The sequence below is a fragment of the Rhinolophus ferrumequinum genome, chromosome 10 (assembly GCF_004115265.2).
Source record: "Rhinolophus ferrumequinum isolate MPI-CBG mRhiFer1 chromosome 10, mRhiFer1_v1.p, whole genome shotgun sequence".
Lineage (NCBI taxonomy): Eukaryota > Metazoa > Chordata > Mammalia > Chiroptera > Rhinolophidae > Rhinolophus > Rhinolophus ferrumequinum.
In genome coordinates this window covers 45,321,161-45,345,767 of record NC_046293.1, presented here as the reverse complement: position 1 = coordinate 45,345,767, position 24,607 = coordinate 45,321,161, and the positions used below count along the sequence as shown (strand labels likewise).

The following is a 24,607-nucleotide window of genomic DNA, read 5'->3' as shown; positions in this document are numbered from 1 at the left end:
AAGTACTTTAACAAAGAATGGGTATGGTGAACTTGGTGCTCTCTGCTGTCAATATTAATGCTGTCAACCTAAACAAAAGACAAAAAAAAGTCAAACAATGGAATTCATTTGAGAAAGGGGAGGAAAAAAGGAAATATTCTGAAAGAGAGCTGACAAATAGGGAGATGTTTGGTTAATTAAAATGAAAATAAACTTCAAGTAAAAACATACAAGATATACATAACAAAACAATTTTAACTTAAACAGTATCATAACAAATAGGGGGGAAAATATGAGGTTACCTAGGACAACCTACCCTTGTAGCATGTAAATATGGACAACAAAAAGGAATGAAAAATACTATGGTAGTCATAGCTATGACCAGGTTGGTCCAATTAAGTTATAGGCAGAAAATTCTTATACATGAAGCACAATATATAAAAACAACAGTTTGAGGAGGATAATTAGTCAAAAGCAGTACAAAGTTCCATAGGATTAACCCAAAAGGCTAAATAGAAGAAATCTAATTAAATACATGTGTGTATGTGTGTGTTCGTGTGCACACGTGTAAGCACAAAATGGGAAATAACTAGTTGAGATGAAAAAGGAGAAAAAATCATTCTGTGGATTATAATTAAGCACATAAGAGATATATTAAATGCACAGAAGAATTAGTCCTTGAATCGTTACCATGTGCCAGGTGGGTACTAAATTTATCAGGGGGATCAATTTGTAAGTTATATAAATGTCTAACCACTGTGCTGTACACCTGAAACTAATATAATATTGAATGCCTACTGTAATTGAAAAATTAAGAAAAAAAATTTTTTTAATGGTTACCATGGCCAAACTACTAGTGATCATTAAAATAAGATTACTCTGAAAAGTATGAACAAAAAGCAAAACATTAAAAATTAAAGAATTAGCAAAATGAAGGTATAAGGAGTAAGAAAATTATTTTTATGTTATTTACAGAAACATTTAAAATCATTGTCAAAATTTTAATACACATTAGAAAACTAAATTAACACACTACTGCTAACTAACCCAGTTTAAGTGCCTGATAATTGAAGGACCCTGTTTCTCAGTACCTTTTTTTGAAGAAAAGCAAGGTGCTGTCAATATTTGTGACATTTAAAGCAAAAATTGGCATAAAAAATATGTAAAATAACAATTACTTTTCCCATTTGTTATTTAAAACAAGACTTCTTCGTTAACTTTTTGAAGATGATCTTATGTAACTATTCTGAAAACTATTTACATGAAAGGAGTATAGAAAGACATTTAATAGTTCAGTAAAAATAGTTAAAGAATCAACCAATATAATTTGTAAAGAGAGCTTCCCCAGAACAAACTTTTTTCCTTGATTAAAGAACTTTATTTTCCAAAAGCTAAATGACTTAAGAAACATAAAGGTATTAACAAAGTCAAATGCTCTATTTTATTCAATTTATGAATTTTATTCATATTTCAGTCTCCCACCTTTCTTTGCTATCGTTTCATCACTACAGATATTAAAGGCATTAGACCTCAAAGGATGAGAAAAGGATATGGAGACTGTAACAAAAGGACCACCGGGCTTCTCTACACCTCAAGATTTTAGCGTTTTGGCCACTAACTTACCAGAACAAAAGTAGATAGAAGATGCCTCCCAAGAAATTTTTAGAGGTGAAATGTAAATATAAGGCTAATTCACCAACAACTATCTTAAATAACTTAATAGCTTCACCATAAGCTGTCAAGTACGAATTTCAAGCTTTTATTTTACTCATGTTTGTTTAAAAGTCTCATAATTAGTTTCCAAAGATACCTTCCTCCTCTTAATCAAATCATTAATAGATTTGTATTTAAGTCATACACATCCAAAAAAAAAAGTTCTTAGGTGAATGGCTAATTTTGGGTATTTCTGTCTGTGCATGTGAGCACACATTAGAACTTAGAGGTAGTTTATCCTCTTGTAGGGGGAGAGAGGGGTGGGATAAAGGAAGGAAGTGAAGCAAAGGAGAAAACACCAAACTGTTAACACTAAACTCCACAGTAAAACTTTCAGTTACTTGGAACTATTCTGAAACATTTTAAGCAATCAGACATATATAAGTACTTGACCATTCATACAAATGTATCCAAAAATATATTTTGGAAGCCCACTCTACCCAGCTCTAAAAACAGGAGACAATTAATAAATGTTTCCAAACTACAAGAATCTAGCAATAGCTACAATGGAGACAATCTGATGATCTGAAGTGTTCTTCCATCATTCTTAACATGCAAGAGGCAAAACCTGTGAAACTAAAAATCTTATTTGAAAAAAACAGTTACTAGAAGTTAAAGAGGGGGTGGGGGAGAAGAAATACCCTAGACTTTTCTAGTTTCTGTACCTTGGCTTATAATTCCTTCTACCTAGAAGACACTTCTTCACTTACAGAAATCTGAAATAAAAGATACGTCCAAATGTCATTTCTTCCATGACATGTTCTTCCATCTCCAGAGTGAGAATCTCTCTTACCTTGACCTGCTCATGTCATGTTAACTCATTTATGACACATTGATTCTTGTATCAAAGTTATATTTTATATGTTATATTTACATATGGATAAAATTATTGTCAATTGGGGAAAATACATATATATGTTTATATTCTAGTTCTTTGGCGACAAGAACATCTTTCTATGTAACACAGTGCCTTGGATATAAAAGGCATGAGGAAATGTTTTCTGGATGAGCTCAACTGCAGGTAGTCGACTCTAAAAAGGTAATACAGGAAGATTTCATTTATTTATTCCAACACATAATGCGTAACGCAGCCAAGATGTCGTGCTATGATTGCATAGAATGCATGCTTGTCCAGGCCCTCCAAATTTAAAGAAAACAAATTGACGGCTGGAAAAGAGTGAACCTAAATTAGGTTTACCTATAAATTCTATAAAGCAATACTTTATATTTAGGGAAAACCACTGATATTTTTCATGAAAAATATACTATCAGATATATATAGATAATACCTAGTGACAGAAGGTTAAAGAGGTTGGACCGGTACAGGAACAGGAAATACAGGAGTGTGTGACTTTTCAAACTGATTACAAACACACCTCTTCCATGCTGAAGAATTAAAGTAAAATGTCACATGGACTGCAACTTGAAATGGTTCAAAAAACGTGTGTGTGTGTGTGTGTGTATGGTGTTCACTACACTATGCTTTCAATTTTTGTCAAGTTTGAAATTTTTGAAAGTAGAAAGTTAAAAAATGTATCTCTTACAAACCTATAAGGCAATCTGACTCAGTACATGCTCATCAGTGGAGGTTATAGAAGAAAAAGAGAAAGTCTTAAGAAATACGTACTTCTGTGTTGAGACTGATGGAAAGAATAAGTTTTGCTTCTCTCTGGAGAGTAGCTTCTACTACTGACACTGGAGCCAGATCTGCTGTGTGGAGAATCCTTTCGGCTTACAGGTGACTCTCTGAGAAAAGAACTTTCTCTTTTATGAGGAGACCGGTCTCTCACGTAAGGGGAAGGGTAGAAACTTTTTCTTCTAAAGCCATCCCTCGTGTCCCTTTGAAGAGATAAAATAAACTAAGTTAATCATATCCTGTACACTGTTTACAAAGACGATAGGCAAAAGTTCTGATTACAAGCTACTTTTTATGTAGTACTCTTGGTTCCCTTTTTCTACTACCACCTAATTTCTGAAGTCAGTCCACAAAATGAAACTTTATCATGGAATATGCTTTAGGACACATCATTTTTTTGGTTTGGGATAGAGCCAGGTGGTAAAGTACACAAGTTACTTTATTTTAAGCAAGCATAGAAATTTTAAAATGTGAAAAACACACAGTCATAAAGTCTCTACTTCTATTTGCCATTAACAATATACCACACAGCTATCATACTCTCAAAGATACCTACAGGATGCCAAAGACTTCCCAAGTGAGATATCTCATGGCCTATTATCCCCTTCTAAGTACAGTATATACTGATTTTCAAATGGTGCGATTTTGTCCCCCACATGACAATTTAGCAATGTCTACAGACATTTTTGTTGTCACAACTGGAGAGGAGAGAGTACCACTGGTGGGTAGGGGGCAGGGATGCTGCTCAAGTGCTGCAATGCCCAGGACAGCTCTCACACACACACACACACACACACACACACACACACACACACACACACACACAAAAATCCATCCAACCGAAAATGTTAATAACGCCAAGACTGAGAAACCCTGGTATATACATATTAAATCCTTGCTCTCTGAATTTGTATCCTTAGTATACAGATTGTTGTCCATCTCCAAAAACCAACTTTTATAAGTCACCTCTACTTTTACAAATTAAAATTCTTTATTAAGGAATACCATTAACTCAAAGCAGAAAGTAAGCCCAGGTAGTAAAACTTCATAAAGCAAAACCATCTTTAAAACATCAAAGCAAATCAAAATTATTAAATCAAACTATCAAGACTTGAGCCTCTATTTAAAAGAACACTTGGAGTCAAACGAGTTTTAATTGAAGATTTAACAAATGTACCTCCATATTAAAATGAATGAACTTTAAATTTCAGACAGAAGCACGCTAAGAGACAAATGACATGAAATTTCAACTGCTCAGATAACAATTTCAACATATTGATTGGCAGTCCCCAGTATTGAAGTAGGTTATTGTCATTAGCTGATTAATACCTAAAATATATTGCCTTTATACATACACCGAAGTTTCTCTAGGCAAAAGGAAAAAATAGCTAAAACTCACTTATGATGAAACTCAGACAAAATACTAATACTAAATAAAGCATTAAAGAAATTCTAATATATTCAAGTTCAATCACTAAAACTATAGGAGTCATGACAATATCCCTGAGAGCCAGAGTGGCTACTTAAGTATTACACAGGTTTTAGGAACTCTCCCGGGTGCTAAGGACCCAATGGTGAACCGAATATACGCAGTCTTTCCCATCATGGAACTCAGGCTTTTAGGAAAAGGCTATTAAAAAACAAACAATCAAACAAACAAACAAAAAACATAAAACATGTAAATGCAATCAAGAGTGCATGCACGTAAACTAATTAGGAGCCTACTCAGTGCAGGCAAGAGACAGTGGTAGCTTAGATATGACAGGAGCAGGGGAGGGGTCATAAATTTCACAAGCACAAGAACATACCTTGATAGACTCAATGGGACATGGTAAATGCTTGACGTAATAAGTGTAAATAGCAGGAATGTCAAGCTCATTCCCAGAATTCTGGCATGATGGATTATTAAAGTGATAAAAATGGATTTAAGAAATAGAGATGGGGTGGGGGAATCCACATTTTACACTTGAACATGTTAAATTCTAAATACTAATGTAGCATCTTGGTATGCAACTGATGACAAGATCAGAAGACATTTTTTATTATAACCGTAAATTTGTCTGTAAATAGGCAGTATTTAAAACCTTGGATATGGATGAAAACAAAGGATATAAAGAGTAGAGGGCCCAGAATCTAGGGCTAGAAAACCACCACACTCAGAGAGAAATGGGCTTTCCAAGAAGAATGAAAGAGAATGGCCACAGAAACATGAGGAAACTGGTATGGTACGGAAGTTACCAGGGAAGCCAAGGAAAGAGTGCTCCAAGGAGGAGAGTTTTGTACTCTCCAAGGTTTTGTACACTGAAGTTAAATGAGTTCTTACTGTTAACTCACTTTGGGGATGGATAAGAGCAGGCCCACACTGGGAGGAAAGACTGCCTGAAATGCTGAACTACAGTTTCCTAATTCTGACACCAGATGGCGGTCAAATCACAACAGCACAGTTCAGAACTCAGGGGCCTGGGTGGCTGGCTCCACTTGGGGAAAAGTACATGTCAGATTTTTAATATCTCAGAGCACAGTAATGTCTCGCCTCCCCTTCACCTCAACACTGCCTACTGCCCATGACATTAAGCAAAAACTTCACAATAGGTATCATCTACCATAAGTAACTCTTTGCTAAAGTGGTAGTATTAGCCAAGTCATTTCTTCATGTGTGTATGCATATGTATTTTTTCATATCCCTATCTCCGTATCTGTATCTATATCCCAATAAATGAAAGGAACTATGGGGAATTACCCTGACTCTGAAGAAGCTTAGTATCTAATTGGGAGAATGGGGTATAAATAAATTTTCCAAAAGGCTGGTACTGTAATTCAGAAGAGAAATGTATATTAGTAGATGGAAACTAATATGAGGGGTCTTTAAGGAAATATAAAATTTAGAACAACACTGTTTAACAGAAATATAATTGTGCCACAAATGTAGTAATCATATTTGAAAAGAAGATAAAATTAATTTTAATAATATTTTTACTATAACCCAGTATATTCAAAATATTATCAACATGTAATATAAATTATTAAAAATTTTAGTGAGGTATTTTATAGTCTCTTTTTCATCTTAAATCTTGAAAATCCAGTGTGCATTTTATACTTACAGAATATCTCAGCGTGAACTGACCATACTTCAAGTGCTCAATAGGCACAGTCAGCTAATGGCTCCCATTATAGACAGCTCAGATTTAGATGGTGGAAAAAGCATTCCAAGTTTCAAGATAAAGCTGAGAGGGATTAAAGGGTATTATGCGAACAAGAACAGAAGTGATCAGGACAGTGAAAAAATTTTAAAAGCAGTGACTAAAAAGCAAAGGAAGAAAATTTTTAAAAGGTAAAAGAAAGTAGTATCATATAGTGCAGAACCCAGAGGCTACCTCTGCATTGAAGACTAAGAGTCACGTGACCAGTGAGCTAGTGGGGCTGTCTGGAAAGCTTTGGAAACCAAAGCAGATGAGAAATTAAAATATTTTTTATTAAAGGAGTTAAGCCATTACTTTTCTAACAACAAAATTTGGCAGAGGGAAGAAGGGAAATAACTGGGACAATATTTTAAGGGAAGAGGCTTATATGATCATATCTGGAAGTTGAGGGAAAAGGCTAATTTCCTGGACAAGGAGAAACTGATAATCCAAGACACAAGAATGTTAACTGATAAAGGAGCCAAAAAGCAACAGATAAAAAATTAGACAAACTAAGTAGAAAAGAATGGCATTGAAAGAAAGAAAAAAAGAAAAACGATAAAAAGGAAAATTCTCATTTTCACAATATGAGAAAATATGAGAAATCTCTCTTCAGAAAGCTTTTACTTCACTAAAGAGAATTACTTTAGTAGTCATCAATAGAAAATAAAGTAAGAATGTGAATAGAAGCTTAAAGCTGAGTGGAAAGTTTTGATATTCATCCTTTGGGAAAAAGTATTAATTATAGCAGTGTTCCTCAAATTGTGTAGGTCCCCAAAAATTCATCAGCATTACCTGGGAAAGTGATAGAAATGCAAATTCAGGGGCATCCAACCACACCTTTTGAATCAGAATCTCTGAGGGTGAGACCCAGGATTCTGGGCTTTGATAAGGCTCTTGAGGTGATTCTGATACACACAAAACTTTTGAGGAGGACTGAATTAGAGAATGGCACTAACACCTAAGAGCTGTATATAAATATGTTACATCTGAGCCAAAAGAAGAAACTCAGAGCTCATTAAAGAGGCAAAACAATTCCCAGTGATGATCCTAAAGTTTGACCATGCCTGTGGATAGCTAAAGATAAGAGCTGAAAAACACAAGAAAGACCTGGTGTTAAAAGTATCATCAAGTCAGGATAGAAGACTGTGAGCCAGAAATTACAATCATCAAGGAGGAAGGAATGGGATCCTGGAAATTTATCAGAGTACAAGAATGAGGAAAGTGTGGTATAAATGAGGAATTTCAAAGATGACACTGGAACAGTGGCTTAGAGAAGGTAATAAGGAGTAAGAAGTATGCCCAGAATTCGTCTCAAGAACCAACATATTAGGAGGCAAGTGAGCTGGGAGGGAAGTGGTTTTATCCCTGGGAAGTTTGTTTCCAGTTATAGAAGAGGGAATGGGAAGAATGGTAGAAAATATATACAATCTATTTTTATACTAGAAGAGCAGTCTTTGTCCTAAGGAAACTTATATTCTAATGGGGAAGACAGCACATAAATAAAACATTTCAGAGTGACAAGCACTATAAAGAAAGGGAGGGGTGAGGGGGGTTATTTTAAATAGGCTGCTCAGGGAGGACTTCTCTGAGAAGGTGGTATGAGCAAAGATGTGACAGAATGGATGGAACCCAAAAAAGGACGAGGTGGTGAAGAGATCTGATTTACATTTACAATGATCACTCAACCTGCTTTGTGAAGGCATATGTTAGTGAAAAGAGCACAATGATGAGCCAGAGGGGCTTCCTGGAGTTTACAAAATTACACAGCACCAAAGCGTCACACATAATATAAGCCCTATGTATAAAAACATAACAGAAACAACACCTAGTAGAGGAAGGAAAGGGGATTAGCGCATGTTGAAGCCCACTATAAACTAGCCTCCTACAGACTGAAAGACCCTTCCAAAGTAACCACTAGTGACTTTATGATCTTGAGCAAGTTAATTTCCTCATCTACAAAATGGAGACAATAATAGTACCCACCTTACAGGCTTGTTGCAAGGAGTGAATGAGATAATATATATAAACTGCTTAGAACAGAGCCTGGTACACAGCACTCAATGGACGTTAGCGATTCCTATTGACAGTATTACCTTATCATTTCCAACAAATCAGTAGAAGGTTTGCAGCAAGAACTTAATCTAAGTACGCAAATACAAATGTTTGATAGTTATGTCATTCAAAAAAGCAAAACTTTGGAATCTTGCATATTTGTAAGAGTTTCAAACCTACTCAAAATAACACCTCTAGAAAACTTTGACTTTGCAAGGAATTTGCTTTACAGAGATGAACTGTGGCTAACTCAATGTCAAGAACTTCAATTCGAGTTCTTTACACAGATGAATCACATATAAAGTGAAAAGTAGGCAGAAAAGCCATTCACTAAACTAGGCGTCAACAGACATTTCCTATAAAGGGTCAAATAATAAATATTTTAGGCTCTGGACCATTATATGGTCTCCATCACAACTCAACACTCCACTATAGCACAACAGCATTCACAGACACTACGTAAACCAATGTACATAGCTGTATTCCAATAAAACTTTATTTACATAAATAAGACAGCTGGTCAAATTTGGCCCGTGGGTTGTAGTTTGCTGACCCCTGAGCTAAACAATTATGTACTTCCTGAAAGTTTTCAAATGCAATTTATTAAAGAATAAAGAGGTTACCTACAGCTTCATATTTCTCACAGAATATAAAGAAAGGTATGGGGATTTTTTTCCACCCTATCTCTTACCAATAGCCCAAAGATTTTTGTGCATTAAAAGTTTAATTGTAGTTTGGAAATCAAACTAATTACACAATAATAGAAATATGTTTCGGCTAATTCATATGTTCTTTTCTACCACAGACCTGAATTTATAATATACATTTGTAACAAATTTAATACTTATATATTTATAATATAAAAAGGCCTTTCTCAAAATATGTTCCACAAAATATTAATCCAAAAGATGTAAGTCTTTTTTATTTCACATAAGTACCAAAAAGAGGTTTTGTGGGTAAATAACTTTGGGAAACACAGAGTTTAATAAAATTAAATCCATTTATTGACAGTGGCATTTCTCAAAGCATTCTCTACAGGCAGGTACAGGTTCAAAAATTAGTTCATCTGCTTGCATGTGGCCTTTGACTTTAATTAATGTACCCAACCTCTCTTGAGCTTCATTTTCCAAATTTCTCTGAACACAGTAACTCTGCAGTGACTGGTATCTATTATTATAGTTTTAGGTTTTTGTCTTTTCAACATCCATTATCTCATTTTTAACGTTCGTTTACATGAACTTAATGGTAACCATGCAAAAAAAATGCAGAACTGAGATATATAACATGAAAAGAGAGGAAACAGAGGGAAAAAAAATCATAGAATACCACTAAATTAAAATAACAGACAGAAACACAAAGGCAAAGAAACAATGGAGACACCAGGTTACCAGAAAACAAAAGATAAAGTGGCTATACAAAATCCTTGTATCTCAATAATCACCCTAAATGTAAATGGAGTGAACTCATAAATAAAATGGCACGGAGTAGCAGATTGGATCAAAAACAAAACCCAATTATATGCTGACTTCAAGAGACACGTCCCGACTGCAAGAACAAATCTAGACTAAAAGTGAAAGGGTAGAAAACAAATGGCATCCAGAGAAAATCAGGTGTATACAGACTTATACCTGACGACAATTATAAAGGGGATAATACAACAGGAAGACATAACACTTATCAATATATATGCCTCCAATTAGCGAGCACCAAAATATATAAAGCAACTGCAAACAGAACAAAAGGGATAGACTAACAAAAAACAATTATGGTGGGAGATATAAATACCCACTGACAGCTATGGATAGATCATCCAAACAGAAAATCAATAAGGAAATATCAGCAAATGACACATTAGACCAAACAGATACAATTGACATTGACAGAACCTTTCATCCCAGAACACCAGACAATACATTCTTTTCTAGTACACACGGAACATTTTCATGGATAGACCGTATGTTGGGACACAAAACTAGCTTCCACAAATTTAAGAAGATTAAAAATCATACCAAGCATATTCTCCTATCACAATGCTCTCTGAAAGTGGAGATCAATTGCAAAAAGTGGGAAAAATCACAAGTATGTGGAGATTAAACAACATGCTACTAAAGAACGACTGGGTCAAATAAATAAATAAAAGGGTAAGATCAGAAGATGCATAGAAACAAATGAGAATGAAAATACAATACATCAAAATTATTGGGATACTATGAAAGCAGTAATAAGAGGCAAATTTATCATTATAGGCCTATCGCAAGAAACAAGAAAAATTCCAAATAAACAATCTAACAGTACATCTTAAAGAACAAGAAAAATAACAAATGAAACCCAAAGACAGCAGAAGGAAGGAAATAATAAAAATCAGCAGCATTAAATGAATAGACAACAAAAAGACAACAGAAAAAAATTAATGCAATAAAGAACTGGTTCTTTGAAAAGATTAATAAAATTGACAAACCCCTGGCTAGATTCACTAAGGAAAAAAGAGAAAAGACACAAATAAAATCAGAAATGAGAGAGGAGAAGTTATGATGGATACCACAGAAATACAAAGAATCATACAAGAATACTATAAAGGACTATATGCCACCAAATTCAGTAACCTAGAAGAAATGGACAGGCTCTTAGAAAAATGTTACCTTCCTAAGCTGAATCATGAAAAACTAGAGTATCTAAATAGACCGATCAACAGTAAGGAAATTGAAACAATCATCCAAAACCTCCTCAAAAGCAAAAATCCAGGACCAGATGGCTTCACTAATAAATTCTACCAAACATTCAAAGAGGATCTAATACCTATCCTGCTCAAACTCTTCCAAAAAATTGAAGAAGAGGCAATACTTCCTAACTCATTTTATGAGGCCAACATAAGCCTGAAACCAAAACCTGGCAAGGATAACACAAAAGTAGAAAACTACAAACCAATTTCTCTGATGAATACAGATGCAAAAATCTTAAACAAAATTCTAGCAAATTTAATACAACAATGCATTAAAAAGATTACATATCATGATCAAGTAAGGTTCATCCCAGGGGCACAAAGATATTTCAATATTCACAAATCAATGTGATACACCACATTAACGAAAGATAAAAATCATATGATTATATCAATAGATGATGAAAAAACATTTGACAAGATACAGCATCCATTTATGATTAAAACACTTAATAAAATGGGTATAGAAGTACTTCAACATAAAAAATGCCATATAGGACAAACTCTCAGCTAAAAACAAACTTAATTGTGAAAAACTAAAGCTCATCTTCTATAATCAGGAACAAGACAGAGATGTCCTTTCTAACCACTGTTATTCAACACAGTATTGGAAGTCCTAGCCAGAGCAATCAGGTTAAGAGAAAGAAAGAAAAGACATCCGAACTGAGAATGAAGAAGTCCAATTGTCACTTTCTGCAGATGACATGATTCTTTATACAGAAAACCCTAAAGACTCCACCAAAAAAACTATTAGAAACAATAAATAATAAACAAATACAGTAAAATTGCAGCACACAAAATCAATGTACAAAAATCCACTGCATTCCTATACATTACCAATGAAATTTCAGAAACGAAATGAAAAAACAATTCCTTTTGCAATTGCAACAGAAAGAGTAAAATACATAGGAATAAATTCAACAAAGGATTTGTGGACCCATACACTAAAAACTGTAAGATCTTATTAAAAGAAATGAAGACACAAAGAAATGGAAAGATATCCCATGTTCATGAATTGAAATAGTTAATGTAGTTAAATGGCCTATTACCCAAAGCAATATACAGATTAAATGTAATCCCCCAAAAATCCCAATGGCATTTCTTAAAGAAAATTTTAGAACAAAAAAAATCATCAGATTTGTATGGAATCACAAAAGACCTGGAATGGGCAAAGCAATCCTGAGAAAAAAGAACAATGCCAGAGGTATCACAGTCCCTGACTTCCAATTATACTACAAAGTGAAAATAATCAAAACACAATGGTATTGGCAAGAAAACACACAGAGACCCAAGGAAATAGAACTGAAAATCCAGAAATAAAACCACATACATATGTGTATGGGCAAATAATGTTCAACAAAGGAGCCAAAAACATACAATGGAGAAAAGAAAGCCTCTTCAATAAATGGTGTTGGGAACAAAAGAATGAAACTAGACTGTTATCTATCACCATATGCCAAAATTAACTCAAAATGGATCAAAGACCTAAATATAAGAGGTGAAAAGAGAAATTGCTTAGAATGGAGCATAGAAACTAAACTTATGGACCTTGTTTTTAGAGAGGATTTTACGAATGTGACCTCAAAGGCAAAGGAAGTTAAAGCAAAAATGAATGAATGGGACTACCATGTTTCTCTGAAAATAAGACCAGGTCTTGAGTTTTGCTCCAAAAGACGCGTTAGACTTATGTTCAGGGGATGTCACCCTGAAAAATCATGCTAGGGCTTATTTTCCAGTTAGGTCTTACTTTAGGGGAAATACAGTATATCAAACCAAAAATCTGCTGCATGGCAAAAGAAAGCATCAAAACAAAAACTGAATGGAAGAAGATATTTGCAAACAACACTGCTGAGAAGGGGCTAATATCCAAAATATATAAAGAACTCATGCAACTTAACAAAAAATAAACAATCCAGTTAAAAAATGGGCAGAGGACTTGACCAGACACTTCTCCCAAGAAAACATAAAAACAGCCAACAGATATATGAAAAAATGCTCAACTTCACTAGCTATTAGGGAAATGCAAATCAAAACCACAATGAGATACCACCTCACACCTGTTAAACTGTCTATTATCAACAAAACAAGTAATAACAAGTGTTGGAGAGGTTGTGAAGAAAAAAGAACCCTCATACACTGCTGTTGGGAATGTAAATTGGTACAGCCTCTATGCAAAACAGTATGGAGGTTCCTCAAAAAATTCAAAATAGAATTACCATACCACCCAGCAAGCCCTCTTCTGGGTATCTAAATACACGTATGTGAAAACATTTACCCGTAAAGAAAACATTTACCCCTATGTTCACTGCAGCATTATTCACAGTGGCCAAGACATAGAAACAACCAAAGTGTCCTTAGATAGATATTTGGATAAAGAAGATGTGGTACATATATACAATGGAATATTACTCGTCCGTAAGAAAAGATGAAATACTTCTATTTGCGACAACATGGTTGGATTCTGAGATTATCATGCTAAGCAAAATAAATTAGACAGAAAAAGCTGCGAACCATATCATTTCACTCATCTGTGGGATATAAAATGGAAAACAAACAAACAAGATAACCAAGAAACAAAAACTAGAAACAGACAACAGTTTAGTGGTTACGAGAGGGTAAGGGGAGAGGAGAGATATTTCACAACAGTGAAAAGGCTAAGGACGAAATGTTGGAAACTGATACAAACTTAAAATAGAATATGACAATTCACTAAGGCATAAAAAGAGATGTGTTTGCTCTACATCTTAAGTTATAAGGGAAGCTCTGTTCAAACTACTCTTGATAAGTTTTTTACAAAGAAATAAAACTCGTTAACTCTCAATGTTTGTAACGTGTTAAATTACAATGTACTGAATATTAGTTTTACCATTTTTTTCACTTCCCTATACACTTCTAGTTAACAATTTAACAGTTTACAGTTTGGACAAAAAAATTTAAAAGTCACAATTGTAATTTTTCCCATTGAGTATTAAGATTGCTTTAAGTCAGAATAATAATCACCTGTGGGGAGGAAGAAGGTAATTCAGTAGGAGCATAATGAAGCTTCTAGGATGCAAGTAATGTTCTATTAATGTAAATTCTGGTTACACTTATGGTCATTCATTGAGCTGTACACCTTGATTTGTGTACTTTATGTAGGCTTATTAAAAAGAAAGCTGGTATGTTTATTTTCCTCTGAAAATGTGATACATAAAAATAAAATAGCTCCTTATTTAACATAATCTGAAAGAACTTAAGAAAATAAACAGAACTTTTCATCTTTGGGAAAAGAATTTTCATTCTTTTTTTTTTTTAATTTTTATTGTGGAATATTGGGGAACACTGTGTTTTTCCAGGACCCATAAGCTCCATGCCAAGTTGCTGTTTTCAATCTAGTTGTGGAGGTCGCAGCCCACTGGCCCGTGTGGGAATCAAACTGGCGACCCTGGTGCCATGAGCACTGCGTTCTAACCAACCAAGCCAACTGGCCGCCCAGAATTTTCATTCTTAATATTTATTTTAAGGAAACACAAACTGTAAAACTAACTATTGTCTGAAAGTCATTAATACATTTTAATGATTTCTTTTGAACCCGCAAATAGCACAGCATTACTTGACGAGCCCAAGAGAAACCTTGTCAACTTCAGCTACCAACATGGTATTAAGTCAACTTCCCAGAATATTACTAAGAAATCAGTGCAACATGATTAGAATCCTCCAACTCAGGATATTCTCTCTGCAAAGGCAAATCTTTCCATATGTCTTGACCAAGAATTCATCTAACCTGTATTTTTCTGTTATTTATTTTTCCATTATTCAGAAAAATGCTATACTTTAACACAATTCTTAACCAAATATTATGATTCCAAATATTATGATTCTCTTTACCCAATCTGCAGGAAAAGTCAGTGAACAGATTCAAAGACCATCTTTTATAAATAAAACTATTAAGAAATAATCCTTTATAATAAAAAAAATATTTAAATATTTTTTTTTTTGGTCCCATAGTTTTTCTTAAATCTTTGGTGCCTATTAATATATCTATGCAACTAAACACTATTAGATGACTAATAAAAAAACACAAATTATTAATAAAAAAATTTAAAGTCTGTTATCCTTGGTTTAACAACTTGTATTTCTGTGCACTCACAGATATTTTATACTTTATATTTAACAGACATTTTCTATTAATAAAAATTTTTGACATATCATTTAAAAAATATATGTATTTCAGAGATCAAGCCAAAGATACCATTACTTCAAGGCTCACCTCAATTTCTACTTAAAAAAACACCACTATTACATTCTAGATCTACTTCTACATTCAAAAACGGAGAACTAAATTAACTCTAGCTCAACTGCTGAAAAAATCCAGAACAACTAGACAAAATATTTTTTTAGAAATCTGCTCAGAGTTATCAGAGCTAAGAATTCAGCAAAGAACTGTGGAACTAATATGCAAAAGAAGTAGGAAGCCCAGAGAGCTGGGCCTGTCTCTTTTGGGACACTTTTCCCTTTATATATCTGCCAATTTCAGAAGCAGCAGCTGAAAGGATGAAAATCTGAGAAATAATTTTGATAGCTTCAAGGATTAGGATATAAAAATAGAGTTCGGATCTTCCAAGGAAGGAGGATTGAAACCCCAAGGGACACAAAATAGGGTGAACCGGAAATAGTCCAGACTCGCTTCATTTGACCTAAATTCCTTAAAGTGACCCTGGATTGCTAATTACTCAAACCCTCTGTTTGATATATACAGCGATTTCTATTTTCCTGACCATTAATTAAGATTCCTTAAATTTATTTCAGATGTAAAAATCCATTTTTAACAGGAAATTTTATGTACTACAATTATATAAGCAAAATAAATTTAAGCTAGACATTCTAAATACAGAACTATTTCCTGAAAAACTGTACAAATTAAAGCGAAGCCACATATTCAACTTTCACTGAGTATTTAAAACGTAAAACATGAAATCTCTGTAGATTATCATTAGTTTGTCCCAAAAAGATTAAAAAGGAAAAATCAATTAATAGAAATATCACAACTTTATTCATATCATTTTTCTTTAAAAATGTTAGTCCCAACATTCATGATTAGATATAAAATTCAATCAATATCAACTAGTATAATTTTTTGTGTGCAAGTACCATCCTGATTTTAAAGAAAGAATTTTGTTTGTTTTAACAATGACCCTAAAGCATGCTGAACAGAGCCAAAGGGTATTGAGAACTTGGGCACATTTTTATGCCATTCCATAAATCAGAGTAAAAACTCTGCACTGCAAGAAACACAAAATCCATTAACCACACAAAGAAAAGTTACATGAAAGGCCTTCAAACTATAAAGTTTCTACTTATGTTAAAAATGAGGATATCAACACACATAATAAAATGGGTTCAGTACAATGAATTATCAGGCAAATCAAAAAGAGCCATTGAAGAAATGTGAGTAATAGTACAACTAGAATGCTTACTATAAAGCCTGGAAAAAAAACCCAAACAAACCATATTTAACTGAACTGATGCTTTTTATTTTCAGAAAAGTACGTAATTTAAGAGTTAGGACAGCATCTTCAGCTGTATCACAAACATTTCAGCCATAATGCTGGGCCCACGCAGGAGGCCGAGTCACCTGGAGAATGGAAGACGGGAAGAACTCATGCCCTATAATGCACTGTTTCTTATAATGTGGTCCTGAAACCAAATGAACTATAATTACTTTGGATGCTGGTTTCAAGAGCAGATTTATGAAGCTCAGGATTCTGCCCTGTTAATACAGCCCCCCACCCTTCCCCGGTAATTCCAGCCACTCACAACAGTCGAACCAAACAAGCTGTGATAGACCCCTCAGTTTCAGCAGATGTATGTCTACTTGTTAAGAGTAAAATTCAATAAAGCAGAAGGCAAGGATATAAGGGGAGGGAAGAAGGGAGAGAAAAAAAGCATTTTACTTCGTATCCTGGACCTCATTTTTCTTTCCTTCCCACATCCAACATGCACAAATATTCCACACAAAATACTGACTACTTCATTTCTAATCAACATGAACTTCAAAAAGGAATTAAGATTTTGGGAATCATTTTGAGAAAGCAGCTTGGTAACTAGTAGGAAAAACATGAGACTAAGTTAAGTGCAGACCTCAAATACCTTGTTTAAAATATGGAAACAAGAGAACTAGGTTATTGAGATTTAAACTAAAGGATTTCCCACTTACCTCTTATTCTATACTACCCCAAAAGCAAATAACTATCTTGCAGCAGAGTTGAAATTAGAAGTTTGATGACCAAGTCCAGAGCTCTTTCCACAAAAATCACATCTTTGCAATTAAAAGTATTCCAGGCATGAGACATGAACTAAGAGATCTATCTCTCAGCTAGACTAGAGATCTTAACTGTGTAACTCACAGTTTGATCTCTAACACCTAAAATAGTGCCTATTGCTATATAGTTAAGATATGCCTACATTGCTATAACAAAAATACCAAAAAATATAATGTTGAGTCATTACACATAAGAAGTCTATCTCACTACCATGAAACAGTCTAGGACAGGCATCCCATGGTGAGAGACTCTGCTCCATGCAATAATCCAAGAACCCAGGCTGGCCACTCTATTTCAACATGTGTCTTCCAAAGTCACAATCTGCTGTCACTCCATTCCAGAGCCCACCCTGCAACATGGGAAACAGTAAATGTGTGTGGAGGAACACATGTGGAAGTAGAACTCCTACTTACATTACACTGGAGATAAATTAGTCACATGGCCGCACCTAGCTGGAAGGAAGGCTGGAAAATGTAGTCCATCCATCTATATGTGCCTATCATGTGTGGAAAAGAGGCACAAGTCTTTTCAAGAAAAATGTATTTCATTTCAATGAAAAGACTGGGATTCCCAAGTGAAGATGTGCCTAACAGGCCATTGGATGTAGAAATGTAGGGCTCAGAAAAGAAGCCCAGGATACAGACGCAGATTTGTCCATCATTAACAGCAGACAGTACAGGCCAGTGATTCTTAGATGTCAGCCTGCAGACCCGCTGTATCACAATCATGCAGGCAGCTTATGAAAAATACAAATCCAAGGCTCCACTTACTGAATCACAATCTCTTGAGATGAAGCCTGGAAATTTTCATTTTTAAGTAGCTTCTAAGTAAGGAGCTTCTGTGAAGATAACTTTCTGACACATAAACAAAGGGAATAACAACTGCCAAGGATAAAGATAGTTGAAGTTACCATAAAGAGGAAAGATGCCAAGAACTGATTGTGAACACGGGCCCGTGGTTTCTGGACTGTTGTCAGTCCGTACTACCTATTAGACCAATCATTCCCAAGGCTAGCCTCACATTAAAACACCTGATGAGCTTTTATAACACTGATGCCCAGGCTCCACCCAAGCCCAGTTAAATCAGATCTCCAAGTGTGAAGACCAGGCATTAGTATATTTTTTAAAAAAGCTTTTCACCTAATTCAGAGTACAGCCAGAGTTGAAAACCACTGTATTAGACAAGCTGCTATTATACAGTCTTCATTTCAGAGTCCCATTGTTGCCCTACTGCATAGAGTATAAACTCTGGTTTTAATTAGTTGTGAATATTTAAAAATCAAGAGTTTAACATTTTGAAAAATCTGGATTTCTGACTTTTGAAGCAGGCCATGATAGGCTTATATTCCCACTAGCAAACATCGGCTAGTACCAAGTAGCAGCTGCTCCAGTCTGACCCTTGGCATCCGTTTACATTCCCTGACTGGCCACTGCAGGTACATGAGTTACTTCCACTAATGCAGAGGGGCAATATCACCAAAGGTAAACAAATATGTTAACTGCTTACCTGTTAAGTATTACAAGTATTTTATGTTTAATAACTGTACTTGTGTATACTTAAGTAACAAAATATAGTAATTTGAGTCAATCTTGAAAATGTTTTCACATCCTCAGCCTCTTCATAAACCAATCCTTCCAACTTCTTCCTTTAACGGAAATCTGTTTGAATGCAAATACAGGTTTCCTTGGCTATTCCAAAGTAGAGAGCAATTAAAGTAAACAAGCAATTGCCATTAATATTTATGAAAAAAATTTTGCATATTCCCAGATCCAAAATTCAATGCAGGCACAAAGTCTTTTTTTTGTTCTCCATGATCAGAATGCTTAATTCTGTCCAGTTTTATGCTAAGGATAACACCCTTACAAACTCTGATGCTTTTCTGGTATCGTCGGACACATCTTGCTAACGGATGCACAAAATACATGGAACTAAAGCACAGATGCTCACAGACATGGTTCAAAGCCATGGTCTGATGCGAGTGTAGTTCCGGGGAAGGAGCTTGGCTGTGCTACTCTCGCTGCTTGGGCTGCACTGTGTGCTGCCTATATAACAGGTTGCTGCAAAACAAACCCTGAATGCTATTTTCACATTTCACCTTTTTTTTTCCTATGAAAGTAAAAAATCCTCTTCTGATTTCCTTCGGTTAGAGAAAACAGGTACCAATGCAGGTTTTTCATAAAAGCAAAGTGGCATAAAACAATTTTAGAAAGCAGGGGATATCTGTACTGCCTCCCCTTAAATTCTTGAGTACAGTAGGTGCACATTGGTAACTCTGCCTCAAGGTCTAAGGTATATGAGGCATAAGACTATGTTCTAAGTCCTCCATCCACTAAGAAAAAGAGAAAAGAGCTCAACAAACTCCGTATTTAAGTGTCTGCCACCCCACTATAACCCCATATTGCCCATATTACCAACATTTTGGTAACTTTCCCACATTTCCTAAAGCCTTTAACTCAATGACAGACACTCTGAACTGTATGTCCTGACCCTCATCACAGACGACTTTCAAAATTCATGTGCATCCTCTGTGCAATACTGTAGCAATTCCTTGTACCTCCTACTTCGTCACAATATTTCAGCCACACAATTAAATCCTAAATCTTGCCACTTGTTACCCAGAGGTGCCCTTCATCAGAATCCAATACTGCATTTTTATTACAATGTCTTACCCTTCAGTTTTCTCACTGCTGCAATAACTCCACCTCCACTTCATGGACACCTTTCAAACTCGTATTTTCCAGCAATCCATGAACCCCATCCTGGCCTCATGTATTGCCCTTCCAGCCTAATACGGTATTTGAACCACTCGATGAATAACAACTTTCTGTACTGGCAATTCTGATACATCACCTCAGCCAACCCAAAGCCCAAATTAATTCCAAAATCTGTGATTTCTTCAGATATAATTTGATTGTCATAACCTAAGAAATCACACAAGCTTACAGATTAGGCCCTCTACAGATACATGGTCTCTATCTTCCATTGTTCCTTCAATTCCCCTAGTATTATTTTCATTTATCATTAGTGAGCTTAATCTCCCACTCACCTCAGCAACTACGTATGTATTCTATATTTCGACAACTCTCCCGAAGCCCCCTCACCTAACTCCAAGCTTTTCACTGTCAATGAGTTACCTCGGCTCCTAAAACACAGCAGTCTTCGTGCATGAAACACCTCAACTGCCAGCCCAGATCCCCTCTCCCCCAATTTGCCTTCATTTGCCCCAACCCTAATTTTGTCCTTTCTTTCTTGATATATGATCCCAACCCCGCCCCTGTTAAAAATTAGCCCTTCAATCAATGGTCTTCATCTTGGTCCTCCTTTACCCTGCTTCATCAGTTGTCCCTTTTCTGCCTGCATCTTTAAACTCTATATTTTCCTTCAACCTATAGATATGCTCAAGTCACTGGTCACCTAAAAATAAACAAGTTTTAGATGATATTCCTTTAGCTAGTGTCCTTCTCTGGCTAACAACATTCCCAACTTTCCATCTCTGTTAAGTATTTTTTAAAAAGTTATCCACCCAGGTTGAATCTACCCCCTCACATCTCATTCATCCAGACACAGCCAAACGCAATAGATATTTTAATCTTTGCATTACTGGAATAGTCAGTTGCATTAGACATTGGTGGCATCTGACGTTGTTTAAGAAGTTTTATTTTCCACCACTTCCATAAAGGTGTTACCTAGAGTTCTGACTTCAGTCCACTTCTCTTGTCTAACTATATCTTCGCCTTGGACAATCTCAATTTTGAATGCAGCTTCTCCCCTCAAACAATCCCTGCAGTACTGATAATCTCATTAATAGTATTGTTATACACACAGTAAACAAAACTACAATCCAGATGTTTCCCTCTTCTTTATTCCCAAATCCAACAACCATATCTTGCTGATTTTTCACTTCCCAAGCAATTTATCAAAGTTAACACTTTTTCTACATCCCAACTCCAGTTCTCCAATTCAGATATTCATGATTTCTCCTTCTATCTCCAGTGCCATTTTTAAAAGTCACCCTCTATACTGAAGACAAAATAAACTACCCTTTGATTGGGTCATTTTAGCCCCTCTATCCCTACCAGGTTAAAATTTTTCAATAGCTTTCCAGTGCTAATAGAATAAAATCCAGACTTCTTAGTTATAGTTTTATACACAATTCCCCAGCTCATGTGTATTCATCTATAACTACAGCGATACATCATGCTTTAGACAGCTTTGCTCATGCTCTTCCCTTTATAGGAACATGTTCCCCATCACTTTTTCCGGTTGACTCTTACTTTTTTTTCAAATTCTATTTATATTATCTGCTCCTACAGGAAACTTTTAAGAAAACCCCAGCATAGGATAAGTGCTTCTTTATTTGCCTTCTCATGGCACTTCATACAACTTCATGTCATACATATCATGCTATCTAATTGTATATTTCATTCACTATCTAGTTCATAGATTATAAACTAGTGATATAAGCACAGTGGCCTACACATAGTAAACATTCAATAAACATTTGTACCACTGAACTAGACCAAAGAAGATGTTTATAGTATTTTTTTCTGTCAAATATCGCCTAAGAAGATAAAATCACTGTAATAAAGTTAAAAATCAAATCTACTCTATTTTTCAAAAATACCAGTAAGTATAAAATACTGAACTACTAAATTCAAATTTTACATATGTGAATACACTAAAAAAAAAAATCAGCATTTAAAAATAAAGTATAGTGGCCACTTGGTGACATTCTTGTTCTATATGTTTAGATATTATTTAATACTTTAAATCAGTTCTGAATCTACGGTTTATTTTAAGATCTCGTACCTGCAGGAAAAAAAATGACTCTGTTAAAAACAACCTCATTCTGTCTAAATCAATAACCCTTGGTAAAGTCCTCCTTAAATACAAAATTAAATAAATCCTAATATATTCTGAATTTCATCTACAAGAGATAATCAGTGTGTAAATACAGAACCAAGATTAGTAGGTGATGATATACTTGAAATGTAGAAAAATTATCAGGTCTGTGGTTCTATTAAATAAGAAAGTGATAACTTGCAGAGCAAGGGGAGGGGGAGGGGTTTGCATGAGTATGATAGAAAACTTCATACATTCTCTTTTCCTCTGTCAGCTGTTATTTAATACAGTTGCCTCCAATAATTCCATACTCCCATTAATAAAACATATTTAAATATGAACCACTAATATATGTATGCTGAATTTATAAAGGACATAATGTTCTACAACATGAAACACATAAAACAGAAAGTGAAAAAGATAAATTATAAACAGAAAGTTCCACTAGGCCTGCGGAAAATGGGGTAAAAGCAAGGCAGCCCGTCAGCAACCAGTGATAGCAACCTGCAAAAGGAAGGTGCTGGAGCAAGTAAGAAGGAAGACTCACGGGGTCAGAAGATTAACTAAGTACAAGAATATAGGCAAATACATTGAGGATACAGGTTTCAGGACCTAGTTATAAGCTAAGAAGTTAGACTATTACTGCTTTACAGGTGCTGGCAAAAGACACAAGACCCCTGGGTCAGAGACACAGGACTTCAATACTGTCAGCACGACAAACAACATAAGCACTAGCATGTTTGTCACTTCCCCCTGGTTCCAAGTCCCACAGGGACAGTGTGATACAAGCCTAGATGGATGCTGAACATGTAGGTGATCTGGTTCACAACTGAGGAACACTGATCTTGAGGAACCCACTATTTTCACATTAAGTGATAAACAAACCTGCTCGTTGACACAGAGGGAGACATTCAAGACTGCTCGTTAAAAACTCAAATCTGAGAAATAACATGATAAAAAATGGTCAGGGCCTTACATTCATGGCATATCTTGACAAGATATGTAGGAGTACAAGAGACTCATGGAGAACTCTCTCTCCCAACAATTGGAATACAGGACTTTCACTAATGGAAAAGGGAGGTAAAATATGGAAAAGATGAAAGGATACTGCCATGAACCCATGGTCTTCAATATATGTAAATAATGCATAAAAACAAATACAGATGTAAAAGTGTCCGTGTGTATATGCTCATAGTGTCCACATCCTGATTTCAAGAAACCACTCTCCACTAAAGAGAACCTGTGCTTTTTAGAGAAATTGCTGACTTTAAGACCAGGACAGAGAAAGTATAAGAAAACCTGGACAAACTTTCATCCGAAAGTAAGGATTGATGTGGACAAATCTTTCATCCGAAAGTAAGGATTGATGTGGACAAATCAAAGCAACACAGAGGACCTTGATTTGTCAATGGATTCTTATATATGACACCAAAAGCATTAGCAATAAAAGAATATAAAAATATATTAGACTTCATTAAAATTTTGTACATCAAAGGACGTTATCAATAAAGTGAAAAGACAACATACAGAATAGGAGAAAATATGTGCAAATGATATAGCCAAAAAATTTAATATCCAGAATATATAAAGAACTCCTAAAACTCAACAACAAAAAGACAATCCAATTTTTCTTAATTGTATTGTTTCTTGGGGTGACATTGGTTAATAAAATTATAGGTTTCAAGTGTACAATTCTACATACATCATCTGTATATTGCATTGTATGTTCACCACCCAAAGTCAAATCTCCTTCGGTCACCATATTTAAGCCCCTGTACCCTTTTCTACCTCCCCCAACATCTCCTTTCCCTCTGGCAATCATCATACTGTTGCCAGTTTTTATTTCTTTGTCTTGTTCATTTGTTTTCAGTTTTATATCCCACATGAGTGAAATGATATTGTTCCTGACTTTTTCTGTCTGACTTACTTCACTTAGCATGATAATCTCAAGATCCAACCATATTGCCACAAATGGCAGTATTTTATCTTTTCTTACAGTCGAGTACTACTCCGTTGTATATATGTACCACACCTTCTTTATGCAAACATCTATCAAAGAACACTTTGGTTGTTTCCATGTCTTGGCCACCGTGAATAATGCTGCAATGAACATAGGGGTACTTATATCTTTATGAGTAAATGTTTTCACATATTTTGGGTAGATACCCAGAAAAGGGATTGC

General features: G+C 35.1%; 1 protein-coding gene across 11 annotated transcripts in view; it reads right to left on the bottom strand.

The window, feature by feature from the left end:
* Positions 1-24,607, bottom strand: part of PPHLN1 (periphilin 1) — a 110,272-nt gene that overhangs the window by 53,891 nt on the left and 31,774 nt on the right. For all 11 annotated transcript variants that reach the window (XM_033116629.1, XM_033116633.1, XM_033116624.1 and 8 more), the window contains one exon: positions 3,320-3,531. In XM_033116629.1, the coding sequence (XP_032972520.1) occupies positions 3,320-3,531 (212 nt within the window). The remainder of the gene's footprint in view (positions 1-3,319; positions 3,532-24,607) is intronic.